At 43.0% G+C, this 13,189-nt stretch overlaps 1 protein-coding gene across 4 annotated transcripts in view; it reads left to right on the top strand.

Moving 5' to 3' along the window:
* The window catches only part of C7H10orf90 (chromosome 7 C10orf90 homolog), a 98,335-nt gene that overhangs the window by 26,188 nt on the left and 58,958 nt on the right, over positions 1 to 13,189 (top strand). The window contains exon 1 of one of the 4 annotated variants that reach the window (XM_005490872.4): positions 10,653 to 10,950. The exons of the other annotated variants lie outside the window; for them this stretch is intronic. Coding sequence (XP_005490929.3) covers positions 10,875 to 10,950 — 76 coding nt within the window. The 5' untranslated portion in view covers positions 10,653 to 10,874. Of the gene's footprint in view, positions 1 to 10,652; positions 10,951 to 13,189 lie in introns of those variants that run through there. 4 annotated transcript variants of the gene reach the window in all.

Genomic DNA, 13,189 nt, shown 5'->3' with positions numbered 1-13,189 from the left:
CATCAACCTGTTTAAGTTTTGATCTTCTAGAGACCTGCCCTCATTGTGACCTCCTCAGAAACAACACCCTCCCCTCTGCAGCCAGATAAACTTCTGTGGTCTCCCAGCTCCCTCTTCCCTCTTGAATTATTTACTGAGGTCATGAATTTCATAGAAAATCAGGCAGCAAGACATGGAGAAGTGAAGAGAGCCCTTTCAGGTTGGTGTTTGGGAATTAATTTACTGCCTTGGATTGGGAAATGGCCAGAGGGAAGACGTGAAACCCCACACACGACACGATGAAATTGCTTCTTGTTGCTCCTTGTTCCAGGTCAGGCAGGTTATTGTGCCTGGAAATTTCTTTTATACAAGATTTGGTTGCTGCAGAGCATAAAGTAATCAAAACCTTGGGAGGCTCAGCAATTTCCATGGAAAAGCAGAGATGATGTGGGGTCGGTGCCTCACACCTGCTCCGCTCAGGCCAAGGATGGCTTTGAGGAGGTTCTGTCTAAAACAGGCCCAAAGAAAGAGTTCAGCAGCAGGAAATTGTGATCAGAGGGGAGAGTGCAGGGTGCAGTCCTGAGGCTTTGTGGCACCATCTGTGTTTTCATAATCTTATTTGGAAAAAAGAATAATCATATCTGGGTTGAAGTTGTAATGGGGGAACTGAACAGCGCAGGTAATTCTAAGGTTGTGATCCAATGCTATTCCATTACCTAGACAATTCCAGAGTTCTAGTGGGCAAAGAGCACATTTCAGCTCTTCTTTTTTTATAAAATCAGATAGATTTGTGTTAGAGTTCAGTGCAGCCTCTCCTGCTGTGAAACTGAGGATTTCTGCAGCTGTGGATTTGCAGGATGCAGGGCAGAGGAGCTGTGGGATGGGCTGCCTGGGAGCTTCTGTCATCCCTATCCTTGGGATTTCAAGGGATTTTCTGGGGAAAAACCCTGAGCCAATGTGTAGGGGTTGAATCTGAACCCTCTCAAGTCCTTCCCACTGGGGAACCTTGGGATCCTGTGAACTGTTTCATAGATATTATAAAAGCTTGCTATTAATTCATGTGTAAAATTCATTCAGCAATTCATGGGTTTTTTTTCCTGACCTCTGTGAGCCCTGAATGAACCCGTGAAAATGTGAAAGGGAAAAAAAATCCAATTTCTCCTGTCTGAAATGATCTATTTCTCTCGCTGTGGCTGCCAAAGTGAGAGGCACAGTCCCATCTGTCCCGCAGCACTGGCCAGCCTTCCCAGCTCATCAGGGCAGGCACTGGGCACAGACTGCACTGGAGCAGTGCCAGGGAATTTATGGCTGAGGTGAAAGCTGGGAAAACGTGGGTGACTCTCACAAAAGCTGAGGGAAGCACAAGGTCACTGTGGGGATCACAAGGGCCATCCCAGGACTTCAGCTCTGCACCATTACTGAGGTGTTTGGTGTTTTATTCTCTGCAGAGTGGCAGCAGAGGCGACCGCAGAGGGAAATGAGGTTTCCTTTCAGACTCCTTTCAGAGAGGGGAATTGTTTCAGTGCATTAAGCCTGGCATGGAACGCAGTGCCAAGCAGGGAGGGCTGGGCAGGAGGGGAGCAGGGCTGGGATCAGCCTCCCTGGCATGGTTTGGGTTGGAAGGAACTGGGAAGAGCAGGGAGGGGATTCTGCTGGAGCAGTGAGCCAGAAAAATGGCCTGTGGGGAAGGATGGCTGTCACTGAGGAGGGCTGGGGTTTGTCAGGGTCAGAGGGAGATTTCCAACAGCCCAAGACAGAGGCTAATCAAGATCAAGATGAGCACTTTGCAGTGTGCAGTTAAAAGGCAAAACCTGCCTAAGAAAGGCCTTGGAAATGTGCATAGGAAAAAGCACAGAAATTGCTGTAACTCCAGCAGAACTTAAATAACACAAAAGATGGTAGGACCTGTCTGTCCTTTGGGGGCTGGAATGAGATGGTCTTTGTCACTATAGGACATGAAACAACACAAGCTCACACACTGTTGCTCTCAAGGTGAAGAAAATGAAATTTATTTTCTGACTCTAACATTTATAGTTTTCTAAAAGTGACAGTGGATTGGAGGGTGACAGTGCCACCTCTCCAATGACACTGGACAAACCAACAGTCTGTCAAATTTCTCTTCTTCCATAAAATAATGCAAAACAAGAAGTTATTTACAGAAAGTGTGTGAGCAAGTTTGCTACAAGAATGTAAACATCAGAAGGCTTAGAAAATCTTAAAATCTTTACTGTCCTTTCCAACCCAAAAAATCCAGATTACCGAGGTACTGGGAATCAAAGGGACTGTTAAATTATTACATCTATTTAAGAGATCATAACTTCATCTCCCTCCCTTTATTCCCATCAAAATATTTGGGATAAACTGTTGGTGAGACAATACTGAGGATACAATCCCAGCACTACTAATCAAGACCCATGGACAGCACAGCCAGGAACAAAATCCATCTCTATTTTATTCCTTGAACCCAATTAATACCAAATGGTTTATTAGCAATTAAATAGCTGGTGTTTAAATATTAAAAATGTTTGGGAGATAAATATTTGAGGAAAAAGAGGTCGTTACAGGCACTTTCTCTTGGCACATAATTTATTAATCTCTTTATTGGGAGAAACAAAAATGGGGGAAGAAAGCAAAACCTTTTCTTGGTGCAAATTGGCCACAAAGTGAATCTTTAAGAGGAGGATGGAGCTGAGGTACAGAGGAGCCAATTGCTGCTGTCCAGGCTGGGCAATACAGACAAATCTTCACAAAAATCCCTGCTGCAATAACAAAACCCACAGTGCAGAATTCAGGTGTTGTAGCAGACATTTGGGAAAGAAATCCTTACCTGCAGTAAAATACTTCCCCAAGGATTGGAGTTTTAAAATTCATGCAAAAAGTGTCTGAAGTTACCAATTTATGTTCCTAAAATGAGGGATTTCACAGAACCATTTCACAGGACTTCTAAATGAACTTTGGAGCAGCAGCTCAATGATGAATAATGATGAGAAGAAACCATTGTGGGATAAAGAATTCTAGAACAGTTCCTGTCACTGTGTGAATGTTTTTTAGGGAGACATTCACCCTCCACATTTTCTTGGTGATTTTGCAAAAAATTGCAATGCCTTCTTTTGCCACAATTTTTTGCATTGCTTATTGAAAGTTAAAGAAATTAAAGAAGTTTCATTGAAGTTAAAAGTAGTTTATTGAAAGTTAAAAAAATTTATCAGTCTGCTCTGGTGGGAGGTGTCCCTGCCCAAGGTCTCTCAGGCATTTCCAACCCAAGCCATCCTGTGACTCTGTGGCTGGAAAAGGGTTTGGAATTCTGGATCCTCAGTTGGGTCCACTGGTGGGAATTCATCTCTGGAAAAGCCCTGGCTGTCAGAAAAGGAATTCTTTAGAAATCCAGTGCTGGATTGCAGCCCAAAGGGCTCTGATATGTGTTGAAAACAATGCTGGGGCTCTGCGTTTCTCTCTGATTTTGGTGTAGCTGAATGTGCTCAGTATTTTTAATGCTGTGTTTTACCACAGGGGGAAAAAAATCTTAATTAAACTCTATGCAGATATTTAGTCACTTTATGTGAAACATCTGAAATGTGAGACAACACACTGTCCCCCTCAGCCAGACCTTCCCCCTGACTTTCTAACTTCAATTATCCCGTCATCATTGCACTGTTCTTCCTTAATTCATGGATTACATGATGGGACAGAAAAGAAGTTCTGGTTTATTTGAGGGAAAAATCCCACAAGTGCTTTTATTGCATCAAGAAAAGCAACTTTCATTCCAAGGTGTCTTCATACCCACTCTCAACATATTTTTTTTAATCCAAAAACAGGGGTATTTATTAACATAACATTTTCTTTTCCTTGATCCAGTGCTGATGCAAAAAAACCACATTTGCTCTTAGGTTTAAATCATGCTTTAATGAGGTTGTTCTAAAATCACCTGTGACTTTATTAATCTTGCACAAATAATGGTTGCTTCCTGTACGTGGTGGCTGGAGAATAGGGGTTTGTATTTGTTCTAAACTGCTTGTTTTGTTAAATGAAGTGCTTGAGCTAATTAAAGGCGTTTTTGGGGATGTCTCAGCTTTAGCCTAATAAAGGAGAGGCACGAGAAGGTGCACACAGACACTTCTTATTGCCCATAAATCTGTTCTTATTGCAACTGTAAACTCTGGAATGGAGTTTTATGGCTCCCATTCCATCGAAAACTGTAGAGGCTGTTACTGATGCTGGATATTGGAATAAAAGCAGTTTTGAATTTTGGGTTTGATTGCTTTTACTTGTGAATTATGCCAAAACTGCTGTAGTCATTATCTTAAAACCTATTTAATTAAATGTAAGTATCCAGCTGTGTGTATTTTCAAAGAGCCAAAGTGCCCTAAGATCTCCAGCAGAAGAGCAATATGTGTATTTATGTATCACAGAGTTTGCAAAACCCTTCCCTCCTCAGTTTTCCTCGAATTTCCTTACTTTGGGATATGTCATTTGCAGCCTTAATGATTGGTTTAGTGTCTGTTCCTCGTGTGCAATTTGAATTTTTTGAGATAATAAGCAGAAATGAAGGCCAGGGCTCAGCCAGCACGATCAATGTGCCTTGGGCAGAGGGGAGGGAGCCCAAAATGCCCTGACTCTTCTGCCCACCAAACCTGAGCCTTTTTTCCTCTTGGCTTTTCTCCTTTGGTCTCTCCCAGCCCTAATTGCATGTCCCCTCTCTGAGAGACCATTGTTCTCCTGCCCTTTCACTGCCGCTTTCCCCAGCTTTGTGCCAGCTCCATCCCAGATCCCCAGCCAAGTCTCTTTTCTCTCACTCCCTCTTGCTTTTGCCTTTTTCACAATTACCCCCTATTTTTTCCTGTTTAACTATCTGCCCTACCCTGCTCACCTTTCAATTCATGTCTTGGCTCCTCCATTTGTCAGTGTCCTTAATGTTATTCTCCTCTGGGGTGAGTTTATCTCTTCTCTCACCTCCCTTCCCCCACCTGATTTTTCAGGAAATCTCTCGATTGCCCATCTTTTTTTTTTTTTTATTTTTAATTTTTCCCCCATTCCAGTGGCACCCAGCCCCTTCACCCAGCTCCCCTCCTGCATCCACACAGGAATCTGGGCTCCTTTGGATGTGCAAATGCTCAGCCTGTTCCAAACCCCAGCAGAGTTCAGCTCAGGCTGCTGCCCAGCCTTCAGCCGTGCCCCTGAGTTAATGATGTGAATTAAGGAGTCAGCATTAACTTGGAATTTTCTGCCTTTTGACTTTTCTTCTCACAGCTTGACGGTTTTGTAATGCTCTGTTTTTTTCTCAGACTTCAAAAAAAAAAAATTTTAAAAAAAAGCCAACCCAGATGGGGAATAAAGTGCCAGCAGGACGTGTTTTGGCAGCTCTGCCACAGCTCCATGGGACTGTCCTGGAGTGTTGCCCCTCTTGGTGCCACGTGCCACAAGAGCCACATTTGGTGTCTCAGAATCCCAGGATTATTTTGGGTGGAAAACACCTCCAAAATAATTGAATCCAAACTGTGCCCATTCCCCATTTTGTCCCCAGCCCAGAGCATGGAGTGCCACATCCAGGAATTCCTTGGACACCTCCAGGGATGGGGATCCCAGCACCTCCTGAGCAGCCTGTTCCTGTGCTTCCAGTCCTCTCCAGGAAGAAATTCCTCATGGTGCCCACCCTGAGCTGCCCTGGCCCAGCCTGAGGCCGTTCCCTCTGCTCCTGTCCCTGTTCCCCCTGGCTGTGCCCTCCTGGCAGGAGTATATCATGTATACACATATACACATTATATATATACACATATATATACATTTATATATAATCATACTGACATTTATATATACATATACATATATTTTATAGCAGATATAAAATTCTATAAATATAAATTATATACTATAACATAATTTAGACTATAAATATAATATATTTGTATTATAGAATATAATTGATAGTATTAATATATTATATAATAATACAAATCTATTATAATATAAATCTTATATTATATTATATTATATTATATATAATGTAAATAATATACTACTATTATTATATTACTATTACTATATTACTACTATATATTAGTATTATATACTAATATATATACACACTATATATATATATACTACTATATATATTATATACTACTACTATATATACTACTATATATTACTATATACTAAATTATATACTACTATATACTGCTACTGTTCCCTCTGCTCCTGTCCCTGTTCCCTGGAGCACAGCCCGAGCCCCCGGCTGTCCCCTCCTGGCAGGAGCTGTGCAGAGACACAAGGGCCCCCCTGATCCCCCTTTTCTCCAGCTGAGCCCCTTCCCAGCTCCCTCAGCCCCTCCTGGGGCTCCAGCCCCTTCCCCAGCTCCATTCCCTTCCCTGGACCAGTTCCAGCCCCTCAATTTCCTTTCTTAAGTGAAGAACTCCAAAGTGGGGACAGGATTCAAGGTGCTCCTCACCGGTGCTGTTGAAAGTCTCACCCCAAAGTCAGCTCAGCCCCCTGGGCAGGTGCCACCATGGGCAGGTGGCAGTTCTAGGCAGGGGTCCCATCAGGGAACACATTCCCTGCCAGTGGTGCCAAGGAACAGTGGGAAAAAAGGGAAATTATTGAAGGTGGAGGGGAGACGACCCACCTTGCATTGGTCAGCATCGACTCCACTTTATTGATCAATCAGGCACTTTTATAACAGTGTTAATCAAGTTCATGCATATTGCAAAATCTGAGCTCACAATAGGTCAGAGATTACACACCAACTCCACCTTATGTTTCCAATACCAAGATTTGAGTTCTCAAAATTATTCTTGCTTTCCCAAAACAGCCAAAGATAGAACATTTACTTGTTATGAGAAAGCTGCCTGAGAACTCTGATGTGCAAGGCTCTCAAGGCCTTCATGTTTGTCACTTTTACCTGTAGTTAAAAATAACCTGAGAACCTCTGCTGTTCACAGAAGCAGGCTGTGAGAATCTGCTCCCCACAGCTGCCTTCTAGGCCATCCCTGAAAAAATCTCCATCAGGAAATGAGTGAGGTGACAAGCTGGGAAACAGCCAACAGGGAAGGGTCAGCCCCCAGGCCGAGCAGGGAATTGATTCACTCCCCTCCCAGATGCATCTCACTGATTTCCTGCAGCACCCTGACAGAAAGCAGATACTACAGTGATAGCTAATTTAAAGGTATCAATAGAGAGTCACGCTCCAACCTGCTCAATCCCAAACCTTTCCTGTGCTCACACCATCACACCACCCCTCCCCAGCCACAGGATGTGCTGAGGCTGGGTGGTATTGCACAAATCTGCTCCGAACTGTCACAGACTGGGGCCTGCAAGCCATTTCCAAGGTGTGGCACAGCTCTGAACATCCCAGGAACGATTTCAGGCAGTCACATCCATGGATCCAGCTTTGCACAGCTGCATTTTCTCAGGAGCAGTGGAGAGTCACACACTGGATCCTGCAGATAGAGCAGGATATGTCCACATGGAAATATCCATGTCCACATCCCACCTCAGCTGCCTGGAGGAGACAAATGGAACCAAAAATGTTGGATTTGAGCAGAATTCCATCACCTGGATTTTTAAAATGGAATGGGGTTTGGCCCTGGGATGTGGTTTAGTGGTGGATGTGGCAGTGCTGGGTTAATGCCTGGATTTGATGGTTTTGGAGTCTTTTCCAACATGAATGATTCTGTGAGCTCAGAAAATAAATGATAACGTAATCAGGGGTTAAAGAGTTGTTGGATCCCCCTGAGATGCAGACAGAGAGATACAATTCCTGTTGTGACCAGCACACCTTTAATCTAAAACTGTTTCAGAAGTTCCATTTGTGTGGATTTTCGCTCTGATTTGCAGGGAAGCTCCAGCCTGGGTTAATAATACAGTGGCAGCACTTCACAATGCTCTCCACCATCCAGAAGTAGCTATTAAACTGTCAACAGCACTAAAAGATGATATTTTGATGGCAATGGATAGGAACCCCATCTCCCTGCCCGTGCTACTCAACATTTCTGCAGCTTTCAAGTGCAGTCAAGCATAATTTGTCACTGCCTTGCATATGTGACACTGTCTGAACAGGGACTCTCAGCTACAACTCTGTCAATCATTTATTTTTCCCAGGCAAAACTCATGTAGCACCACCAGACAGCAATTCCCCTTCCCTTCCCCGTGCCCCTTGCACTTTTTGGTGTTCACCACACACCTGCAGACCTCTGGCAGGAGGTGCCACCTCTGGGGCTGGAGTGTCGCAGACATTTTTTCATGAAAAATACTTTCTTTAGGATTTTTCCTCCTGAGAAGCTGAGAGGCCTCAGGAACAAAATGTAAACAATGGTTATCTGCTGCTGTGGAATGCAACGGGTGGGTCTGTGATTGGTCTCATGTGGTTGTTTCTGATTAATGGCCAATCACAGTCAGCTGGCTCAGACTGTCTGTCCGAGACAGAAGCTTTTGTTATCATTCTTTCCTATTCTTAGCTTAGCTAGCCTTCTGGTGAAACCTTTTCTTCTATTCTTTTAGTATAGTTTTAATGTAATACATATTACAAAATAATAAATCAGCCTTCTGAAACATGGAGTCAGATCCTCATCTCTTCCCTCAACCTCAACCTTCCCTCTTCCTTCAACCCCTGTGAACACGGTCACACTGGAGCTGATCTGTACCTGCACAAAGCTCAGGAGGGGTGCAGGATGTGCCAGTTTTGGGGCTGGAGCTGCTCTGGAGCTGCACAATGCCCTGCCCAGCTGCAGCCAGAGATATCATTTAATGCTCACAATCAGGGCTGGGTTTGGGCTCAGAGCATCCTGCTGGGAAACGCTTCCAAGGGCTGGCTTGGCCAATATCTGCCTGGCTGTCTTCTTCCTTGCAGCCTGACCTTTCCTTTCATGCTGCACACATCCTAAAGGACATCTCCAGCGTTCAGTTCAGGTGAAAACACATCTTTTTTTGGCCGTTGTCACAAGTCTGCCATAGGAGGGGGTGACCTCAGCAGTGATCTCTGTAATCAGCACCTCCAAAGTGCACCTGCAATCTGGAAGGAACAGCAGATCCTGCTTGGTGCCAAAATCCAGCAGATAATCACAAACCCTTCTGTCCCTGCTGCAGTTTTAAGCTGGTGATCAAAGTCTTAAAAGTCATCCAATCCAATCTACATCAAACACTGAATAAAGTTGTGTTTTTCCTCAGTCTAAACCTGTCTAGAGCCAGAATATTAGAGGCAAAAATAAGCTTCATTTATAATTCTCAAGCAAAATCAAATTATTTCATGTCCTTGTGCCCCAAGTTGTTTTTCTTTCTTATCCTAACTGGAATAATGAGAAAAAGGTGGGAGGAGAAGTGCATCCACCTGGGCTGCTCTAGAAAGGCTCAGCAGCAAACGTTTTGAAGTCTGCCATGAAACATTCATCAGCCTCATTTGCATTACAATGCCATGGTTCTCTGGGTGAAATCCTGAAATCATCGCAATTTTTCTTTTTTATTTACTTAAAGATTGCGAAAATCACCGCATGCAGATGACAGGAAGGTAGCGGAGATCCAAGGAACAACACGAGCACAATGCAACTCTGAAAGGATTTAAAGGAATCTGCTCTTACGTTCTCTGCATTTTAAGTTCTGTGAATTTTGTTGTTTGTTTGGCAAAAGCATATTTTCTAGAAAGATATCTAAGAAATGCAGAGGTCACTGGTGTACTCAGAGCATTTTTGCAGCGTGTAATCACTGTCTCCAAAGAAATACCTACTTCAGAAGTACTTCAAGGTATTTTCTCCTTGAAAAACCCTTGGTGCTCTGTAATCAAATGAACTCTCAGTATCCTTTTGGACAGCAAACCAGGCTGAATCACATGTTTTTAATTCTCCTTAGTGAGTTCAAATCATTTCTGAGCAGTTTTTTCTATAGTTCTATTTAGAATATGGATACTGAAATTAATGCAATATTCCAGTGCTGCTCTTAGCAGTATCAGAGAAAATTATTTCAATCTTTGTTTACCCCATTAAGGCATTACATAACTGCACAGGTAAATGATTAAAAATCCCTCATTGTGTTCCATCATTAGTCTTGTGATCAATTATCAGAAGAATGATTATTAAATTGTTGTTATAGTCAGTTATTAATGATTTCTAAATGGCAAACATCGAGGAGAAAAATGGTGCTACCACTGATTATTTAAAAAATTTGCAATAACAATGAAAACATCCAGGTGAAAATATCACCTTCAAAACATAATTTCAAAAACAACACTGCAATGGATTTTGAAAAACCCTTGGTGCTCTGTAATCAAATGAACTCTCAGTATCCTTTTGGATGGCAAACCAGGCTGGATCACATTCACTTATTAATGATTTCTAAATGGCAAACATCGAGGAGAAAAATGGTGCTACCATTGATTATTTTAAAAAATTTGCAATAAAAATGAAAACATCCAGGTGAAAATATCACCTTCAAAACATAATTTCAAAAACAACACTGCAATGGATTTTGGAGTAAATTAGGAATTTGCTGTGCTTTTTTACCCCCCTTTCATGCTTAGAATAGGAACATTTTGGTGAACAGGAACAGAAACAGGTGTTCGCTATTTAAAAGTCAGGGAGGTCATTACAGAAATACGTGCAAGCAGCAGATTCGGACATTTCCTCTTAACTTCAGAACGCTCAGCAGGAGGGACACAACTCCAATATTTAAATCCAGAAGCTGCGCTGCTCCCAACACCCAGGGGTGAGCGAGAGGGCACAAGTGCGACACGGGCTGTCCCCAGCCAGCGCACCCAGCCCTCCCCATGCCCAGGGCTGTTCGATTTTTGCGATTTTTGCGGGCACAAAGGCGGCAGTGACGAGCAGGGCAGAGCAGCTGCAGGGTGAATAATTGATGCGCCGATAATTGATGTGCTGGCAGCTCCGGCCGCTCCTGTCGCTGCCAGCCCGGGGATGCCCCGGCCGGGAGCGCAGCCCTCGGGCACCCGCATCCTCCGCAGCCCGGCATGGAGCGCATCGCCAATTTGGGGTGAGTTTGGGCAACTTCGGGGGGTTCTCAGCGTCCCGCCAGCTCCTGTCGCTCCTGTGCCTCTTTCTGAAACCAGACTCTGCTCTTCTGGAGTTTGAAGTGAGGTTAAAAAAGCCTAAAAAGGCAGGAAGTGTTTTTCTTTTTAACTCTAGGGAATATGTAAACAGCACCTACAGAGCTGGTGCTGAAGTTATGATGAAGCTGTCTGAAATTATCTGGTGGTATTCAAGTTTTCAACACCCCCCCCCCCCCCCATAACAAGCTACTAAAACTAAAGATATTTATGTTCCCTTAATAATTTTCCCAAACTAAGATTAATGTAATTCGGTGTCAAATGTGAGAGCTTGAAAGAAACATGTTTCCCATAAAAAAAAAAAAAGGTGGTTCCCTGTCGGAAGTTTAACTTGTGGTGGTGTTGTTTTTATTCAGTTAGAGACATTTCTCAGTGTCATTTCTCAATGACCTGAAACTTGCATCAAGTTCTTAATTAACAGCTCTGCATTAAATGCTCTATTTTACCTTAAAGTAATAGAAAAGTAACTTAATTTTCCTAAGGGTAGAGAGGGGAATAAAATAAAAAAAATATATATTTTATATATAAAGCACATGGCAGTGACGAACTAAAGCAACTCTGACCCCTTCTTTATAAGGTGAAAAACATCAAAGTATTTTTGTTTTGTTAATCATTAACTGCATCTACCTACAATACTTGTTTCAGCTGCCTGAGTTATTTTCCAGCAGTGCTCCTGCCAGCAGTGCCTGGGAGCTCTCAGGTAACTCAGTTAAAAATTGATACCAAAGCAATCAGCTCCCGAGAGCAGAGGCCAGGGGTAGGAGCAGGGATGTGAGATGAATCATGAATAAGCCTTGATTGTGAATAACGAGTTCCCTCTCTTTTTATTTGTTTTTAATTGCACAGTCCACATTCTGCTGCTTCTGCTTTATTTCCTTTGTTTTGATCACAAAAGCATTTCTTCTTTGGCATCTCAAACCCAGCCAAATTTTGAAGGGATACAAGTCCAGCACAATGATATCTGGTGCTAACAGTAATTAAATGCCTGTGTTAAAAATAAAAAAAAAAATTAAAAAAAACCAACAAAAGCCAAGAGGTGAAAAGAGGGATATGTAAACAGCAGGAGATATGCAAAGAATGGATGTAATCCTGCACTCCTTAATCATGGGAGTCATCCTTATTCAGGAAAATAATCCTGCTGCTTTCAGCAGACATCAGTGGGTGCTGGAGCACCAGGCCCAGCTTTTCCAAGGAGATAACAGTGTTTTACCTGGGTTTTTTCTGCAGTGCAATTTTAGCAGCACAGCTCTTGCTGATGTGTTTGAATGCATTAGTGATAATATTAAATTATGCTTTACCTGATGTCCGTTTTGCCTCTGCAAGTGTGAAAGAGAAAAATGAGATAATGGATGGGATGTGGCAGGGAGAAGGTACAAACCCCACGTGTTTTATTGGCTGCCCCTGTTCCCTGTGTTTGCAAATCACTTTTTGGTCCATGGGATGTATCAAATTTGCCTTTTTTTTCCCCTTGATTTTTAGGATAGGATGCAATTTTAGCACCAAAAAACTCCTGAAATCCTTTAAAGTATATTGGGTTCTCCCTAAAAGTGATGTTGATAAATATTGTCCATCTGATTTAAATACAAGGGGCTTGTGATAACATCCAGGGACTGTTTTTTAGTGCTGTGATGCTCTGTGATCTTGCAGGAATGACACATTTTTATATAAATGTGGTGGGTTTGTTGCCCTTTTCACCAGCCCAGCTCAGCATTTCTGAGCTTTGCCCTCCCAGCCCGTGTGGTGCTGCCCTGTAATCCAGGAGGGGGCTTGGGAGCACCTGAGTGCCCTTCCCCAGGCAGACCATCTGTTAATGAGGAAAACTAATTACCTAAAAGCTTTCAGCAGGATGGGCTTGTGAAGTATAAATAGTCATGAACTGCTCCTGGTGCTCTGTGCTGCTGCCAGCGCTGGTGGGATGGAGGGGAGTGACCCTCTGCAGTCACTGCTCTGTGGGGGAAAATTCAGAAAAAATTACTCAGAAAAGGGGGGAAAAATAGAAAAAATTACAAGTAAAAATGCACTGGATGATGATTCCAGATGGTATTAAAAGCTTGCTCTGAAGTGAGGTTGGCACTAAGTCTCTCTTGGCTTTTTGTTGTTGCATGGAGCCATCGAGAACGAGCTGGTTTTCTTCAATCAGCTTTCTTATGTGGTGGTTTCTATTTA

The sequence above is a fragment of the Zonotrichia albicollis genome, chromosome 7 (assembly GCF_047830755.1).
Source record: "Zonotrichia albicollis isolate bZonAlb1 chromosome 7, bZonAlb1.hap1, whole genome shotgun sequence".
NCBI lineage: Eukaryota > Metazoa > Chordata > Aves > Passeriformes > Passerellidae > Zonotrichia > Zonotrichia albicollis.
Note: the sequence above shows the minus strand (reverse complement) of the source record. Positions and strands in the feature narration are given on the sequence as shown.